The sequence below is a fragment of the Malania oleifera genome, chromosome 13, assembly GCF_029873635.1.
Source record: "Malania oleifera isolate guangnan ecotype guangnan chromosome 13, ASM2987363v1, whole genome shotgun sequence".
NCBI classification, from domain to species: domain Eukaryota; kingdom Viridiplantae; phylum Streptophyta; class Magnoliopsida; order Santalales; family Ximeniaceae; genus Malania; species Malania oleifera.
This window is the reverse complement of record NC_080429.1, coordinates 30,782,613-30,803,076: the sequence shown is the minus strand read 5'-3', so window position 1 is coordinate 30,803,076 and position 20,464 is coordinate 30,782,613. Positions and strand designations below refer to the sequence as shown.

The window sequence follows — 20,464 nt, the reverse complement described above, 5'->3', positions numbered from 1 at the left end:
GTATATTATACATGTGGATGACTATCTTGAGAATAAATTATAACTTTTGGTATGCTGATATAATAATTCATATGAAATTGACTTTGGAATGCTAATATAATCTTTACCTATATAAAGACATGTTTTACAACCAAAATGTATGTAAAAAAATGATTAATAACATTTGGTTCGTGAAAAATTAGACAGATAAATTTCTATAACTCTAAAATTTGTTCACTTTAATTTTTTTATAACTAACTCTTTATTTCATTTACAATATATATTGTTTAATTTTTTAATAATTTAACTCAAACCCAAAATCAAACCACTCTGCGGTCTTCTCTCCTGGTTTTTTATGTCTACCGTTTAGTGCAAACGAAACCCAAGCCCCCTCTATTCCTCTACCCCAAAGGTCACACAACTCTGAACTCCGGCCGTCGCCACGCTCGCCACCGTCCATCGGCCGCCTTTGGCCGTTGCGCCCTGGCTTGCTGCATCTTCCCAGCCTGGCGGTAGCACTAATCTACGCCTCATCGGCCCCTGGGTGCTGGCTCGCTGCTCCTCCCCAACCTAGCAGTAGCACTAATCTACGCCTTTGCAGTCTACGGTACTCTCTCTCTCTCTCTCTCTCTCTTGACGGATGGCCATGGCCCATGGCAAAGTTTGAATGTTTTCGTGGTCTTGCAGAAGGAGTTCAATATCTAAAAACACTGAGTTTTGCTCTTCAAAGATCTGTGAGGCCTCTCTCTCTCTCTCTCTCTCGTTTGCATCTCTGTTTTCTTTTATTTTTTGATATTCTCTCCTTTGGTTTTGATAATCTAATGTCCCTAGCTCCCTTTTTAGGAATCACCACAATAGAAGTAGAGTTTAAACTCTCCTCAAATTTGCCTCTTAGGCTGGTAAAGAGAAACAGAGAAAGGCCTTTTCCTTCTCAGAAATGGCAGTGGAGTTTTTGTAAATTATTGATTATAAAATTAACTGAATGTGAACAAACGCTGAGAGTCCCCACCAACTGTTAGGTTGTTACAGAGAAACGGAGAAAGGCATTTTTGAGTAATGAGTTTCTTCCTATCCTCCTCAGAAACGGCAGCAAACTCAAGCTTGCTGAAAATCTAACATGGCCCCTTACAGCTCACACACAAGCTCATTGGACTAGAAACATGGTAAAAGTACAGGCCCATCATTTTACCTTGAGCTAAAATTTAAGTGAGGACTCAATAATAGATTTATGAATATTAAATGTGGCCCTGCATTAGTTATACAAGCTGCTTTGACAAGGAAGCTTGTTTCTCTTTGAATTTTCATTTCACGTTTTGTAAGTAGTTTATTTGCCTTGGTCATTGATATTCTTGTTCTTCATTCTTTTTTTAGGTGGTTATACTTAAATTTTTAATGTTTGGAAATTTTAATTTACCATTTTGCTGAAAATTAAAGTTGAAGAAAAATATCAATTTAGGTGAGTTTAAAATTTTAATTAAATCTAACAATTTGGTTCAGTTAACCCTGACCATCGGATATAAGTCCAAAATCTGGTTAAAAGAATTTCAGTTAACTGACAGTTAAAATGGTTTGGTTTCGGTTCGCATTTTTTGGTGAACCAAATTTTGGTTCTGAGGTTATGGTTTGGTTAACCGAATCATGCTCACCCTTAGCTGTGTGTTGGTAAGACAGGTTAGAGGGGCAGTAGCTGGCGGTCCCTATTTGGTGATATTAGCATCATCATGTATATAATTTGTATATATTGTGCATATGTGTGTCTATATAAAATATAAAAGGGTTCAGGTAAATTTAAACAAATTCAAATTTGAAACCCAAAATCCATGCTCTGAAATGCTGAGTTGGGAAAGATAGAAAATATTCTTGGTTTTTTTGTAATTATTTGAAAATCTAAAAATAAAATGATTGTCTTTCATGATGAAACAAGCGATTAACTTTTTGGACAACACAATTACTACTAATAGGATACAATTATAGACTTAGTAACTATAGATATTTAGTAGTTTTTTTTTTTAATTGTATCAAGTAAATTTAATGAATTGAGTTGCAATATGTAAAGAATTAATGAACACTTTTATATCAAGTAAAAATAATAGACTAACATACTCAGAAGAAAAAATTCACATAAAAAATTTCGGCAGTGTTTGGGAGCATGGATTTCGAAGGTTTAGGATTTGGATTTGAAAAAAAGTTGATAAAATTTTTTACAATGTTTTATCCAAATTCACCCAAATCCAAATTCAAGGTTCCAATTCCATACTCCCAAACGCTAGATTAGTGAATTTTTGTCATTTTAACCTAGGAAAAATGGATATGCACTTTTACCCCCCATATGTCCATTATCTTTAGGTCAAATTTCTATGATATCGTTGGACATACTAGCAAGATGAAATTTCTATTTTCAGTAAAAGCCATGCGTCAGCATGAGATGAAGCTTATTGCCTGAACAAGAGCTAAATTTAGCTGAGGGTAAGATTAGTTTATTGACCAATGTATTCTCTTTATCTGCAAGACCAACTTCCTTCAACATATATAGAATCCGTACAAATAGCTCAACCCCTCTCCTAGTATATGATTTTAACATTTACATTAAAATAATATAAATTATACATTGATTTCATATTAACATTTCGTTGGGCTTATATTAATTAATATCGTAGATAAATATTATCTTAGGTGGTGTTTGGTAATTGGGAATTAGCTGTAGAAATCGAAATCGGAATAGTTAATTACCGTTCCATATGCAAGAATGAGATTAGTCCTTGTGCCTATATTTTGATTTTTGACTGTTACTTCAGAATTAAATCCTGATTCCTAGAAACACAGTATTTATTATAATATGATCATTTATATTAATATAATATAATATATATCACATAAATTTAAAAAATAATTTTAATATATGGTACCATTATTAATATTTAAAATATAAATATTAAACTATCAAACAGTATTAAATGTTAAAATATTATGATATACTTGTGGTATGATTATTGATTTTTTATAATCTTAAAAATAAAATAAAACGAAATATTAATTATTATCATCAATTATAATAATAAATTTAATGATGCTATAGTATAGAAAAAAAGATAATACTATTGTATATTAAATATATGTAGGCACATATATATATATTATAATTTAATAACATATATATAAAATAAAATATATACTACGTAAATCTAAAAAATAATATTAATATTATGGCATCATTAAATATAAATATAATAATGTTTTTAGTATAAAATATTTTAAACATTATTATTAATATATATATATATATTATATATAATAATATTATAACACGTGAAAAGTAATAGAATAGTATTCAATTATAGAATACTATAATATAATCGTGGTATGTTTATTTATTTATTGTATTATTATGTATAACCTTAAAATAAGATAAAATATTAATTATTAATATCATTAGTATAAATATGTAATAGTAAATTTTATTAATGATATAATATACGAACAAAATAAAATACTATTGTATAATAAAATATAATGCTATGGTGGTTGTTTTATTATATTATTATTTTATATTAAATAATAAATTATGATATAGTGTTATAATATATGAGATTTTTATTTACATTTAAGAAATCACATATTAAAATATAGTACTTATAAAATATAAGATAAAATATAATATTAATAATATAGTTAAAACAAAATAATGAAAAATATGATAAAATATAATACGCAAAGTATATTCAACTACATGCTTATTAAAATGATTTTATTTGAAAAAAATATTTATTATATAGCTTAATAAAATAATATTATATAATAATTTTATATTTATAATATTATTTTATATTAAATTAATTGAATAAATTTTTTATACTATAATTATGTAATTGTTAAATTAAACTCATGTCCGATTCCTATGTGTATATATACCAAACACTATAATACAATTTTGATTTCAATTCTGTGTTAAACCAAACATGAGAGAGGAATATGACATTCCACCATTTCCAATTCCAGTGAATTCCGATCCTGATTCCGATTTCAATTGTGAACCAAACATTACCTTAGTGTCTTTGTGATGTTGCCTATGCCCACAATTTGCAGCACTGTTTAGGAGATTTTTTGCCATAGGTGTGCAACATTTGGGGGAAGGGTTCAATCATGCTCACACGCATTAGAAATGTTGTAGAGCATTCTTATGGTGTTTGAAGGCTAGTTTTGAATATTGAAACAAAAGACTTTTTTTGGACATTGGTGATCAAGGGGATATAGTGATTGCCCGATTTTCAATTCATAATTTTATAATGGAGTCATCATTGTCATATGAATTTTTTTCCACAATTTGATCGGCCTATAAAATAATGCTAGTTGGAGAGGAAAATGGATGAAAGGGAGGTGATAATGAAGCAAACATGCGCCATTGGAATGCACAAAACCAACACTTTAGTACTAGTTTACATGAACAAGTTGCATTCCGTTAGTATAATATATGGGATGATGTTAAAATATATGAGTTGGTACTTGTGACTAGTTTACATGAAGTTGCACTCCATTAATATAAAATATGGGATGTTAAAATGTATGAGATGGTACTCATGGTAAGAGTTTGTTATACCAGCAGTATTTATAATAAGTGAGATTTTGAGTAAGTGTTTACATAATCTTCTTCTATCCGAAGAAATGATTCATCAAAATAATGAGTCACCATCGATGGAGTGAAAGTTGGTAAAGAAAAGGTCAAATCTTTGATGATTCCATCCTACATGAGGTCGATGGTATGCTCTTATATATTATTAATTTGTGGTTTCATGCTTTACGACATTTATATTGAAAGAAAACATTTTTGGTTGCCATTTATATGTTTTATATTTGAGACTTGAGACGCATTATTTTTTGCTATAGAAACTATTTTGATTTCAGCAAATGCCTCTTAATTTTAGACAAATAGTTTTGCTCTCTTGATAGTTTAGAGGGCTAATACAGGAAAAAGCATATATATTTGGAGGTTAGTTACCACACGATTGAAATAATTAGGCATTCAAATTCATAGACTAGGTCTAGTTATATTCAGAAGCTTGTTCTCAAATTTAGAACTGCATTCAAAATTCAACACTTAATGCTTGATTTTGTCAAACACATAGCTGCTTCTGGAATCTATTAACTTGTGCAATTCTGAGTATCTCTTCTCTATCCATTTTCTCTAGAACAGAAGAACCAAGATTGGCCATCATGTCGGATGTGATATCTATGCAAGAAATTGAAGCAATATCTTCACGCCTCCAAATCGAATGTTCGCAAATTGATCTCAGCTCTATACGTCTCCCTCCTGGTGAGGACTTTGGCATTATAAGGTAAAACAAAACCTTTGCAACATTTTGTTTCCCAATTAACGGTCAGTATTTCGGATTTTTTTTTTTTTTTTAAACTTTTTATATGTGGGCGTTTAGTGACGATGATGATTTGTATCAAGAGGATGTGCTGGAGTTTGATGCTGGGTTTGGGAACATAATCGTGGTGGATAATCTGCCAATGGTTCCTCGGGAAAAGTTCGAGAAGCTTGAGGGGGTTATTCGGAAGATTTACAGTCAGATTGGGACAATAAAAGAGGATGGCCTTTGGATGCCTGTTGATCCTGATACCCAGAAAACTCAAGGTTACTGCTTCATCGAGTACAATACTCCACAGGTATCCCTTCTTCCTTTTTCTACGTCATACATCTGTGCATGTATTAATTATCATCAATAGCATGCAAATACATCAATTATTATATATTTTTACATTAGCTTAAAAATCTACTAGTTCATCTGCAAATTTGCTGCCTTGGCTGAGAAAACTGAGTGAAGAAAGAAAAGAACTTATATTTAAGTATATACATTAGCTTAAACTTCTGCAGCTTGTTATACAAGGCATAAATTTTCTGCTTCATGTTGGTTATTGACCAATGTGGAAAAGAAAAGGAAAGGAAATGACAATTGATGTTGAGTGGGCTTAGCTGCAGGGTTAGTTGTAGAGAAATCTGTCTTGTGGATTTTTATTTTTCAAGTGGCTTGTTGATAATTTATGTTAGCAAGAACGAATGGAGAGACCTTGTTCTGTGTGTATGTCTGGTGTATTTTATTTTTTTTATCGTTATTTTCATTTTTTGTCAGTCTAATTGTTGGTTTTTTTAGTTGCAAGAACCTTTTGTAGTTTGTTATGATATATCATATATTGTTTGTGTGTGCAGTCAAGGCATAGGTTTATTCCTTATCTCTGGGTGCATTACAAGTATTCCATGTGTATGTGGTGCCTACTATATCATTTAGTCTAATTAAGTTGTGCATAGATTTAAGTTTTGACCGACCCCATATAGTGGGACTTAAGACTTGTTTTATTGTTGTTTTTGTATAGATTTAAGTTTTGAACGATGAATAATTTTTTAGAAAACCGAGTTGTTTAAAAATCTGAATGTGCATTTTTCCCATTTTAGCCTTGTTTATGAAAGTTAAGATGTGAATGATGAAGGGGAAACAGCAAACCTTTTAGAGAAAATATTCCTTCTTCTTCATTTTCTCAAGAACCAAGTGAGGTGAATTGTCGAGGTGCTATTTATTCTTATGAAAATGTTATTTATTTATTTCTCTCATTTTCTTATGAACCAAACACACAGCACAAACTAATAAACAAAAAATTCTTTACTTTTTTCATTTTATTTTTCTATCATTTTATTTAACATGCAACTGCTATATTGTTTGGAATTTATGAGGGAGGTCCTTTAAAAGCTTTCTGGTCTTGAAGCATTTCTCCTCTGATCAAGGATTAGTTGTCCTAAAGGAGAAGGAAGTGATTAGATTTGGCATAGAACTATGAATATGGTGCGTGCTGCATATATGACAAGGGTGGCTAAATCAATGAATTTTGCTAGCAAGGCATTTTTTTGAAGCTTTGGAAGCTAGGGCAAGATTTTCGTCCACAAAACCCACAATTTGAGTCTGGTAATCTTAGATCGATGCAAGACAGCCGAACTATCAATGGCATCAGATGGCAACCAGACCATCCATGATTTTTGGTTACCGTCAACTTCTGGCTGCTCAAACAGACCAACATCCCAGAAAGGAATCCCAACAGAACCATGCAAGAATAAAATTGCTGAGTAAGATGAGAGAAGGTAGTTTTGATCGCTATGGTGGACCTGTGATTGATTGGGTGAGAGCGAATTCACCTTTCACAAATATGATGTGTCAAGAGGCCATTAATAATTCTTCTCAAACAAGTCCAGTGGCACGTAATTTTGAATCATTTAGAGTTGGTTGCAATTCAGAGCTATTAAGCACAAACAAACACCCTCTAAAGACACAGCTCTCTGAGTCCAATATGAAGGCATTGCTTTCTGCCGCAGTTGTTTAGTTTAGCATCAGTGTTGTTGAGTACAATACCCAATAAAATTGAATAATATGTATTGAATTGGAGGAAAACGGACCATATGGTATAGATTTATCAGGCAGGCATACATGGTACAGTCTGTTTTACAGGATATGCTGTCCCTCTTTTAAATAATGGGTAGCTATGGTAATGGGTGCGGTGGAAAGCGGAGCAGTGGAGGTTATATGCTGGAAGTGGGTTTACTGGATGAATCTTTTTTCAAGCATGCAGCCACACATAACCTTTGTCTATATTGATGGATTTGCATGTGTTAAATCCCTTAACCCTTCTTGATAAAAAAATTTGACCTTTTTTGATTTCAACATTCTAACAATGTCTAGTAAAGGTGATAAAGTTTATACTGGTTATATTTCTTTTTCAGTTTTTATTTGTTTTCTGTGAAAGAAAAAACTGTGTTAACGGCTATCTACGAGTGTATACAGTAGGAGGAGAACAAGATGTTCTCCAAAGATCAAAAGTAAACAAAATAGAACAATCAGAAAATTACAGTGATACTGCCTTCCAATCCCTAACCACATCAGGCAGTGACACACTCCAAAATAACCCGAAGGAATGGGCACCTAAAAAGGCCAAGAACGCAGCTCTGTTCTTCAACAAACAAGGAGAGGTAGTGTGCTCCTTGAAAATTCTTGCATTCCTCTCATTCCATGAGGTCCACAAAATAGCAAAATCTGTGCTGCGGTTTTCATTACTTTATGACCACCATTATAAGCACATTATTTGTCAATCTTGTATATGATAAATAAATTAATGAAACAAAATAAATTCATCTTGTAATTTGCTATACACCATTTATCTATTTTTTTTTATATAGCAAACGAAATTTCATTAATTAAGAAAGAATTTTCAAGGAGGGAGAAGAAGATATCTCCTGAAGAAAATCTGGTTCAAGCCAGAAAAAAGAACTAAAAAACAACAAAAAAAGAGAGACATCAAACCAGCCAGTTCTTCCAATCCCTAGTTAAATCCTGAAAACTAGCTTCCTAAAAATTCCAAAACCAACACATCAGAAAGAAGCCACATACTGAATCTTTTCCCACATCAGTGACCAATTTAGCTTCTTCATAAAAAATATCAGCGCATTACACTTCACCCATATACCCCAGAAGACTACAAATATGCCACTCCTCCGTAGAGCTGCCCTATGCTTCCTTTTTCTGAAGCTAGTGAATGATGAGTAACAAGTCTTCCACTGAATAGGAACAAACCCAACTCCCTTCCATAATACCAAATAGTTTACTCCATATCCTCCATGCAAAATCACAATGCAAAAAGAGATGGGATGCTGTCTCGGAATTCCTTTTTTTATATTTTATAAGTAATAAGTTTATTGATAGCAAAAATGAACACCAGTTACACAAGGTGTGTACATGGGGTAAACAAATCAAAAACAGAAATTACAAGAATCTAGTAAATCAAAAACAGAAGCAAATGATCGGTTTCGCAAAGCAGCCAACCAATCCATCAAAGTTGTAAAGAAAAATAGCTTCAGGTCCGAAATGGATCTTTTCTTATCTTCAAAACACCTACTATTTCTCTCCCTCCAAAGACACCACAATAAACAAAGAGGAACCATCAACCAAATAAACCCATTTCGATAACGACCAAAGCTGCCTTGCCAACATGCTAGAAGTCCCACTACAGATGGCGGCATAACCCAGCTCACTCCAAACAAACCAAATACCATAACCCACAAGTCCATTGCAACCGGACAATGAATAAAAAGATGATCAACCGTCTCATTATTACACTTGCACATGTAGCACCAATCCAATATCCAAACCTTTCTTTTTCGTAAATTTTCAATCGTTAAGCATTTCCTTTAAGCAGCAGTCCAAATGAAAAAACCTACTCTAGATGGAATTTTCTGCTTCCAAATACTTTTCCAAGGAAAGCCACAATCTTTGGAGCCCATTAAAATACCATAATAACCTTTAACCAAGAAGTCCTTCTCTCTATCAGATTTTTAGCACATCTTATCCTCACCAGACCCCTTCACTGAAGCACCATATATGGTATCCATAAAACCAGCCAAGGCCTCTAATTCCCGAAGATGCATACCCCTAAAGAAACTTACATCCCAAAACAAGACTCCATTATCAAACTTCATAAGCTCAGCCACGCCAGATTCTTTATCTCGGCAAAATCTATACAAATCAGGATCGCTGACTGCAAGAGACGTCTCACCACACCAATGGTCTTGCCAAAATTTCACCTTAGACCCATTTCCAATATCATATAGAACGTGGCAAGAAAAAGAAGACCATCCCCGACTAATATTTTTCCACAAGCCAACACCATGTGGACCATTAACAGGCCTAGTACACCAACCACGCCATTCACAGCTGTATTTCACCTCTATCACTTGCCTCCAAAGAGCAGCCTTCTCCATCCCAAATCTCCATAACCACTTCCCAAGCAAAGCTTCATTAAACTGTCTTACCTTCCTTATCCCCAAACCACCTGAAGAAATGGGATAGCAAACAGTATCCCATTTAACCAAATGGAATTTTGGTTCATCACCAATGCCACCCCATAAAAAATTCCTTTGAAGTTTCTCAATACGGTTAGCCACAGCAGCAGGAATAGGAAATAAAGATAGAAAGTAAGTGGGTAAATTAGATAGAGTGCTTTTAATTAACGCGACTCTACCTCCCTTAGATAAGTACAAACGTTTCTACCCTGCTAACCTTCGTTCTGTCTTCTCCAAAATTGGGTTCCATATTGTCTTATCCTTGAATTTGGCTCCCAAAGGAAGACCCAAATATTTCATAGGAAGATTACCTTGTTTGCAGCCAAGGATGTGCAAGAATAAGTCAAAATTAAACACCATACCAATAGGAACCAACTCTGACTTGCCCAAATTTATCTTTAAACCAGAGACCGCCTCAAACCACATAAGTATCACACGGAGAAACAAAATCTGATCCAGATCAGCGTAAAAAAAAATTAGAGTGTCGTCTGCAAAGAGAAGATGAGACACCACCAAAGCTCTTCCCTCTATACGTCCCACACCAAAGCTTGACATGTGACCATCATGGACAGCTTTATCTAACATTCTCCCTAGGGCTTCCATAACCAAGACAAACAACAAAGGAGATAATGGGTCACCTTGTCTCAACCATGGTTTTAAATAATAGCCGTTATGTAGCGTAACGGCCGATACGTAACGGAAATCGAAGGCTCCAAAGCCGATATGGGCCGATAATGCAGTTCGGAAAAAATTCACGGCCGTAACACCCGTTACGGAGACTTTACGGCACGTAACGGCCGTTACCCCAACATTACACTTCATAACGGTCCATTACGGACCGTTACATGGCTGACAGCTTGCAGAAATCTGAATCCCTAAAGGCTTTCTGCTGCAGCGCTGCTTTCCCCCTCTCCCCACCACCCATTTGCCATTCAATCTAAGTCACATTCAAAGAGTAGACTGGAAAGTAAAAAATTTACCTTGAAATTTTTTTGGCCAAAGCAATAAGAAGGCTTCCCTTCTTCGAAGCCTGAGAGTGAGCAGATCTACTCATCTTTGCAGCCTTCCAGGGCTCAGGAATTGCATACTTGCAGTTGTAGCAGCTTGGCAAGTCACTGGCGACAGGTCTGCAGCAGCTCAGCCGCCTCTGCGAGTCGTCGATAGCCCGTTGGCAACTTCCTCTGCTAGTCATCGCACTCGCCACCAGCCAGCCCTTCGATTTCGGCTTCGGAGCTTGGAGTCATCGCTCATCGGCCGTTCGTGCTTTGCAGCCTTCGCTCCTTCGAGGCTCCTCCGAGTCCCCTCCCCTCTCTCGGTCTCACTCAGACTCCCCAGCGTATGAGACACTCAACACTCAACACTCAACACTCAACACCCACAGCACTAAGTCTTATCATTATGTTTTTTTTAAAAAATTATATTTTGTTGTAAATTATGTTTGTTAAATTGAATTAAAAAAAAGAGTAATTTAATAGAGTAAAAAATTAGAAATCAATAATAATTATGTAAAATAAAATTTTCATAATTTATAAATATTTTAATTGTCTTATATTTTTTGAAAGGTAATTATGAAAATCTAGTTCCATCACATATTTCCTGTTTATTAAAATTTTATAAGTTTTAAAACATCATTTTGACCTTAAATTTAAAATTAGGCAAAATAAATCTTTACATGATCTATTTTTTGTTTTTAGTTATCAAATAAAGTAAAAATTGATAACTTAATAAAATTTTTTTTAACCTAATAGTTAATACATTAATAATTCTGATATTTACTAATTACTACTGGAATTTGTAAAAAAAATTTATTTTAATCCATATACTGAGAAAATGCTTAAAAAGTTAAATAGTCAATTTGTACTGTATGGATCTCTATTAGTGATGCTGTGATGTATATGAAAGTAGAGCAAAAGTCTTTTTCTCCTTTAAAATTATAATGTTAATTTCTTATAGTTATAAATGAAAATAAAATTAAGTTATAAAAAATAATGAAAATATCTTTTTAAAGATAAAGGAATATATTTTTTTGTAATAAAATATTTAATATTTTATAATTTTGTGTATTTAAATATAAAAATAATAAACATTACTTATTATTTTTAATCAAATAAAATATTGAGTATTGAGTCTATTGATTCATTTTTAGTAACTTTATGACTTTAATTAATTGATTCTTACATTTCTACATCTTTTTTCTCATTAAAGTAATGTAAATTATAAAAAAATATGCTTTTTTTTTGTAAACAACGCACTAAAATTAATAGAAAAATCATATTGCCTATTAAAAAGCATTTGTAGGTTGAATGAAAGCCTTCAAAATTCATTAAAAATCATGTATTAATGGATTTCATGCTTATTTTTTGATTTTGGCATGGTTGTGCGTGCGTGAAAAAAATTCACGACCGTTACGCCCGCTTCCCGTTACGTAACACCCGCGTCTCCCGCGACCCGCGACACCCGCGATCGTTACGCGACGTTACCCGCGACCGCGATTTCGAACCATGGTCTCAACCCCCTAGAACTCTTAAAAAATCCACAAGGAGTGCCTTCAAAAGTCTCTTAATTTGTAGCAAGTTATTGGTATTAATTTTGTTTAGCACGACCAACCAAGTAAAAGCTTTTATTTTTGGGTAAACTTTGACCTTTCACATAATAGGATAGAGAGGAAAAGAAGAGTTAGAATAGGTCAATAATTCATTGAATGGTTTGCAAGTAAACACCCACAATTGATCCAAAGACCAAGTACGAACATCCATTCTGAAAGATAGGTTGCAATTATTCAATAAAGACAACAAGACAAACTCCACCATCTCCTATCATTTAGAGGTCTCCTGAGGTGGAAATTCCAAGAAGCCAGAGTGCTCTTCAAATTGTCAACAAAAAAGAAATAGCTCTATTCAGCTCAGAGAACAATCTAAAATGACAAGAAAAAGAAGTGGAAAAAGAAACTTTCCCAAGCTGCCGGGTCTTTCAAAAATGAATCTAGGAACCCTCCCCACCTCAAATTTATTGTGAGGAGTGAAAAGAGAATGAAACTGAGAAATGGACCTCCACGGATGTGCCAAAGAACATCTCAAATTAGCATTTGTATCCCACCCATTCTCAACTCAAATACACCATTGATCTATTTGTCACATAAAACCCAAAATAATTTAAACAAGTTCCGTTATTCTATTACCTAAAGTCCTTAAAATCTAATAAATTTATACCAACATGTAATATATAACCTAACGTATAAATTATAGAATTATATATTTATAGTTATAAAACTTATCATCAATAAAAAATAAAAAATGATAAAAATTTGAATAAGATAAAAACTAAAAATACAAAAGATGATTAGATTGAACAATATATAAATGAAACACCAAAATGCAAATATTGCATTAATAAATAAAATTTGTGCGACAAAAAATTGTTAATATCAATTGTTAAATAATGCATCTTTTGTGAATGTTAAAAAAATAAATATTTTTGTATTTATGTCATCCTCATAATCTTCTCTTCCTCTCCTTCATGTAGCTAAGTAGGGATTAATATGCAAATGAAAAATGAGAGAAATGGAGAACAAAATAAAAATAAAAAATAATTTTTAGCTGTAACCATCCTTTAGTGGGCTATAGCATTTCCACGAGGGTTTGTCGTGGCTGCTGCATATGGTAGTGGTCTGTAGTGTGTGCTAAGGCTGTGGTTTTATTCCCACTACAATAGTGCTGTGTAACGGTATAGGCACTCCAAAACCCATTATGTAATGCTGTTACTATGTAATGGTTGCTGTCACTATTTAAAACCATGATCTTAATATGTTGTATTGTATGATGCAGAGGCTTCGGCTGATCATGAATTCCAGTTGATCAGCAAGTTAAAAAAATTTCAAATCCCCTTTTCACTTTTTATGCTGGGAAAGAACTCTAATGTTACGTTTGGTTTGTGGCCTTATATTTTTGCATCTGACTCATCTTTTCTTTCTCCCTTGTGAAGGTAAAACTTTTGGGTGTAGGTGGATCATAATGTGGTCTTGTACATTTTGATTGCACCACAAATATAATATGATCCATGAATATAATTTGGGAACTAAACAAACTCAGCGTCAAGAGGTGATCAGCAAGGACATCTAACTTACTGTATAATTGCATTAAAATAAAAAAGGTAAGTTTAAAAAAACCTCAACTTTGTAGGCTCAAAATATAAAGCATACTATGCTAGGTCTTAGGAATAGGGCCTAGTATTTGAGACGTATAATGGAGGAAGGTTCTTTTGATGTTTAATCTTTAGTGCTGATTGAGGTTTTGAGGTGGAAATGTCACCCAATGAGAGGTTTCCATGACTAAGGCCAAAATAATGGCAAGGCATCACATTCTGTTATCCCTAGTGTGGAGTCTAGAGGGGGGGACGAATAAACTCTTTTGTGGATTTATGCTTTTCTCTTCAAAATGAAAACCTTGGCAAGACACAAGTGATTATATCACATATAAATAACCACAAACAAAGTAAGTAAAGGAGTGAAGAGAAGAGAAGCTTAACACGCAATATTAACGTGGTTTGGCCCCTTGCCTACGTCCACGCCTTGAGTCACACTCAAGGATTCTAAATGCACTATACGTACTCCTTAAGGACGGAGAAGCCTTTACATCACCAAGGGAACAAATCCCTCCTTGCTCACAAAGAGCTTTCAAGCTAGGTTCACCAAGAACCCTTTAAACTAGGTTCACCAAGAACCTTTACAGGCCTTCAAGCTAGGTTCACCAAGAACGCTTACAATTTGAAGAAGATATACAAGGTGTTGTTGATGTAGACAATGCTCCTTGAATGAGCTGATTTCAACACTAAAAAATCCTCACACTAATCTCTCAAGTATTGAATCACATACAAGATTAGAGAGCAAGAGAAAAAGTGAGCACTAAATTTATGAACTAGAATGCAATGTGCTTAGAGATGTTATTCACAAGTTGTGAAGTGTTGGAGTGTTGTTTAAACAAGTTAGAAGTCTTATATTTATAGTCAAAATTGTGTACTAACCATTTATAGCCGTTAGACATAATAAAATAGTTTTATATTTTGAAAACTAGCTATTTATAACTGTTGGGTTTTGAATTACGACCCAAACCATCGACGGTTTTACAAAACCGTGGATGGTTTCAACAAAACCATGGATGGTTTTCTTCAGGCCAGCTTCCTAGTTGGCTTCTGGAAGAAACTGTTGATGTACCTATGGAAAACCGTGGACGGTTTTCCCTGTTTCCTCAAAACCTTGATTTTCTTCTGTTTTAGGTATGTGAAAATGATCTTAACACAACTGGGACTAAATATAATAAAGTGTACAACACTTAGACCATTGAACCCTTGTCCCATATTAAACAAAATTGAGTATAGGATATGCGACTCTTTTATCATTTAAATCATGGTTTTGTCTTTGAAAATTCTAAGTATAAAACTATGAAAAACATATTTGTTAGTCAAATGATAAATGATATCCTATATATTCTATGGACTAATATGCATGTGCAATTTGCTCAACTCTTGCTCAATAAACTTGTGTGAAATAATATTAAAAGAGTTGCAACAATTCTACCTCAAACACTACTCATTAGATATGAATTCACACTTGTTCCATTTGATGTGCTTGAGATCTTCCACTTTAGTGTCCACTTGATCTTCACAATTTAACCTTTATCTTCATGATTTCGCCACTTGCACCTATGATAACTTGATATGCAAAGGTTAGTAACTTAGAACTACTAATGGGTTGTAATCATAAAAATACGACAAATAGGATCATGTCGCCACTAAGGTTAACAATCTCCCCCTTTTTGTTGATGACAGACCATTTGTGTTTCCACAAGATATATTTCAAGCTCCCCCTTAATTTATGTATATGGTGTAATAAAATAAAAATTTGCTCCCCCTTACTGTATGCATATAAAACACAATGAATCCATTCAACTAGAAAGTTCATTCCATTCAACATAGGAGTTCCAAGATGAAGTTCACACATTAAGATTCCAAAAAAAAACAACTATAAATAAAGTTCAAACTAGCTAAACATACAAATCTCTCCCAAACTAACTAAATATTAACCTAAAGAACTAAAGTACAAATGTCTCCCCCTTTGATCATCATCAAAAACAGGAACTAATCATCAAGTTTGAAATATTCCAGAATTTTGTTAAGCTCTTTTTCCATGTTGGTGAGGCGTATATTTATCATACGAGAGTATCGAGCATAATTATCTTCAAGTGTTGTGATCTGAGCATCCATCCTCTCAAGACATTGTTGATAATAATCATCACGAGGACCACCAACACCATGGACTTCCATGTCTTTGCCTTGATCACCCATTTCTTCTTCTTCGTGATCTTCTTCTACCATTGCTTCCTCAACTTCGTTCACCAGAACCCATTGTCCTTGCTTGAACCACATCAAGGATCGGTCATCTTGCACAAAGTGCGTCCTCCTCAAAGTGGTCTCGGAGTACTCATCATCAGGAATGGGAGTTTCAACCGTAGTACCCGCGAATGCAACATGGTGATAGGAAAAGAGGCATGTAAGCAAATGGGCAAAAGGCAAACACCCATTTTTCTTGCGCAAGTTGTCTTCCATGTGGCGCACAATGTCTATGACAAACACAGTACATTGTAAAAATATCACCATGTGTCACCGTATCACGTCCACCATGTCTAGGAGAAACGTTATAGGTGATCATGTGATGCAAAACCCTAAATTCAACCGTAAGGTCCTTTGATTTGGGTTTAGCCATTGCCGGCACATTGGGGTTTCCAGTTACTAACTTAAGTGCCTCATGAGGGTTAAACCATTCCATATGAGTGGGCCAAATCTTCCCTGGGAGGCTCTTAACATTATACCTTCCATAATGCATAATGGCATTTAAGGTGTCGACATCTAACCAATCACCTTTCCTCTAACCATCAAGTGTGCCGTTTGTGAAATTCCCAACCAATAGCCCTAAAATTCTCAATGAAAATTGGAAAATTATTTACAAGGAATTTCATTGGAACAATCTTGCTACTTACTACGTTTCGCTTGGAGATGTCGTTCTTGAATCGTAAGTAGGCATCCCTTGAGACAAATAACTTGGACCACTCCTCCATGGATTTCCTTGACCTTTCTTGAGTTTGGGGAGGAGGTGTAGGATCACGAAATGGTTCCTTATTACGTTTCCTAGTGGAACTCTCTTCACCTCTTTTAGTTTTAGGAGCTATGGTAGCAAGATTTTGGGAAGAAATTTTGAAGGTTTTAGATGAAGGAGAACAAAGAAATCGTATGGGTACGATGAAAATGATCCCGTGTCTGTTTTATAGACACTGCCCCTACGAAAACCGTCGATGGTTTGCCCTAACACCGTCGACGGTTTGGTGCAAAACCAAACCATCAACTTACGAGGTTGATAACCGTTGACGGTTTGGCGCAGATCCAAACCATCAATTTAACAAGGTTGATTTTCATAATTTATTCCAACACACATAAAGAATGAATAATAATTTTGCAATAATTTAAATAATGTCACGAGGAGTACACATACCTAATTCATGTCTAATTTTACAAAAAAAGATCTCTTTTAGAGGTTTTGTTAAAATATCTGCTAGTTGATTTTCGGTATTAACAAAAACAAGTTCATCACCCTTTTGAACATGATCTTGAATAAAATGATGCCGAATTTCAATGTGCTTTGTTCGAGAATGTAAGCAAGGATTTTTTGAAACATTGATTGTACTTGTGTTATTGCAATGAATAGGAATATGATTAAGTGAAATTTTATAATCCTTAAGTTGTTGTTTCATGTATAAGATTTGTGCACAGCAACTATCGGCAGCCACATACTCGACTTCGGTGGTTGAAAGAGTAACCGATGTTTTCTTTTTATAGAACCATGAAACAAGTGAATGACCAAGAAATGACAAGTCCCACTAGTACTTTTCTTATTCGTTTTGCAACCGGCATAATCGGCATCCAGAAAACCTTTGAGGTCAAAACTAGGCGTTCAAATATACCAAAGTCCATAGTTAGTTGTGCTAGCAATATATCTAATTATTCTCTTAACGAATTTTAGGTGAGATTCCTCAGGTTAGATTGAAATCTAGCACATAAGCATACATAAAACATTATATCTGGTCTATTAGCGGTTAAGTATAGGAGGGATCTAATTATACCTCTATAAAGCTTTTGATCAACATTTTTGCCCTTCTCATCCACATTTGGACGAGGTGCTAACTGGTTTTGCATTCTCCATCCCAAACTTCTTGATGAGCTCTTTGGTATATTTGGCTTGCTTAATAAAAATCCCACCCCTACATTACTTAATTTGCAACCCAAGGAAGAATTTGAGTTCGCTCATCATGCTCATCTCATATTCCCTCCTCATGAGATCACAAAACTCCTTGCATAAATCTTCATTAGTGGAACCAAAAGTAATATCATCCATATAAATTTGTACTAGCAATGTATCTTTCCCTTTGATTTTATTAATGAAGTGGTGTCTGCTTTACCCATTTTGAAATATTTTTCTAAAAGAAATTTACTTACCCTTTCATGCCAAGCTCTAAGAGCTTGTTTTAAACGATAAAGAGCCTTGGTTTGTTTGAAAACATGATTGAGAAGCTTTTCATTTTCAAAACCAGGGGGTTGTTCTACAAAAACACTTCTTCAAGAAAACCATTTAAAGATGCAATTTTGACATCCATTTGAAATAAAATAAATCTTTTATGAGATGCATAAGCTAAGAGTATGTGAATAGACTCTAACCTAGCTATGGGGGCAAAAGTTTCATCATAGTCTATTCCTTCTTCTTGGGAATAACCTTGAGCTACTAACCTAACTTTGTTTCTAATTACTTCACCGTTTTCATCTAATTTGTTTCTAAATATCCATTTTGTGCTTATAACCGGGTAGTTTGAAGGTCTCTTTACAAGAGTCCATACCCCATTTCTTTCAAATTAAATTTGTTATTCTTGCATGGCACAAATCAAACTCTCATATTTGAGAGCTTCCTCAACTTCCCTAGGTTTTAATTTTGAAACTAATGCAATATGATCATGCTCATCTTCCTGCACAATAGGCTTGGGAACTAAGGCTACAAAACAAAATCAAGTAATTTGTTTTGGTACCCATTCTTTCTTGGGTCTTGAGCGATTAGTCTTCTTAACAACCCATTCAAGCCTCCTTTTTTGACCTCTAGCACCTCCAAAGGGGCAAGAGTAACAAATATGGCCCTTTCTTTCACAATACAAACTAGTTTTGTTTGCATGTAAGGGATTTGGCTAAACTAGTTTTGTTTGCATGTAAGGGATTTGGCTAAGTGCCCTATTTTTACTTGATGAAGTACTTATCTTGTCTCAAAAATCAACATAACCAAGAGATTTATATGAAGATGAACCATATCCCTAACCTTTTTTGTAAATACCATTTCTTTGGGCTCCTAAGAGCTTATCATAATTTTCTTTTCCATTAGTGAATTTGTGAATAATTCTACTATAATCCTCAAATTTCTTTTTCAATAGAATATTTTTTCCTAAACTATTTTTAATTTGACTTTTCAAATTTTCAACCTTTACTTTGAAATGTTCATGATCTTTTTGAAAAGTAGTTATAAGCTCGTCATTTTTCTTTTTAAGAGAAATATTTTCTTCTTTCAAAGTAGGACAAAAAGAAGGTTCCTTTTGTTTAAATTTTGCAAGTTTTTCCTCAAGACTCTTGTTCTTTGTTTTAACTAAAACTATCTCATCAAATAACTTAGTGCAAGTAATTTCTAACTCATCATAAGTAGGAGTATATTCATCATCATCAGAACTTACCTCTTCTTGCTCGTTTGCCATGAGACAAAAGTGTGTCGCTTCCTCTTCTACTTTATCATCGGTGTAAAATCCATAAAATTCATCCCAAGTTGTAGCATTCATAGCATTGTTCTTCTTGTTGTCTCCTTGTTGATAATTTCCTTTGTTCTTGTTCAACGGACAGTTCGCTATCTTGTGCCCAACCTTTTTGCAATTGTAACATTTCATACTATCACCCTTTCTTGCTTTTCCTCTTCCAATTTGCTTGCCGAACTTTTGCCTTTTCATCAAATATTTCTTGAACTCCCTTATGAGTAAAGTTATATCATCCTCACTTTCTTCATCATCATCTTCACTCATTTCTTTTTTAGTAGAACTAGATGATTTCAAAAGAACACCCATTTCCTTCTTAGATTTTTCTAGCTCCAATGTCGTGTTTTTCTTCTTAACTTCATAGGTCATGAGTGATCCAACTAACTCATCAAGAGAAATCTTGGTGAGATCTTTAGCTTCTTCAATAGCCGTTGATTTAGCATGTCATGACTCGAGTAGAGATTGGAGAACTTCTTGGACATTATCTTCCATTGAATAAATTCTACCAAGTGCTTTCAATCCATTTATGATGTGAGTAAAACGAGTACACATGGATGTGACTATCTCACCTTCATCCATCTTGAACATTTCATATTCTTTTACTAACATATGTATCTTAAACTTCTTGACTTGAGATGTACCTTCATATGTGACTTCAAACTTGTCCCAAATATCCTTTGCGGGTTCACATCCACAAATACGGTTGTACTCATCATCGCTCAAAGCACAA

The 20,464-nt window shown here is 34.0% G+C and overlaps 1 protein-coding gene across 2 annotated transcripts in view; it reads left to right on the top strand.

The window, feature by feature from the left end:
* Positions 1–305: 305 nt before the first annotated feature.
* LOC131146141 (eukaryotic translation initiation factor 3 subunit B-like) overlaps positions 306–20,464 on the top strand; it is a 38,128-nt gene continuing 17,969 nt past the window's right edge. Inside the window, exons 1-4 of one of the 2 annotated variants that reach the window (XM_058095505.1) lie at positions 306–586; positions 667–713; positions 5,168–5,309; positions 5,406–5,643. In XM_058095505.1, the coding sequence (XP_057951488.1) occupies positions 5,188–5,309; positions 5,406–5,643 (360 nt within the window). In that variant the 5' untranslated portion in view covers positions 306–586; positions 667–713; positions 5,168–5,187. Of the gene's footprint in view, positions 587–666; positions 714–5,162; positions 5,310–5,405; positions 5,644–20,464 lie in introns of both variants that reach the window. The other variant, XM_058095504.1, reaches the window with a different exon arrangement.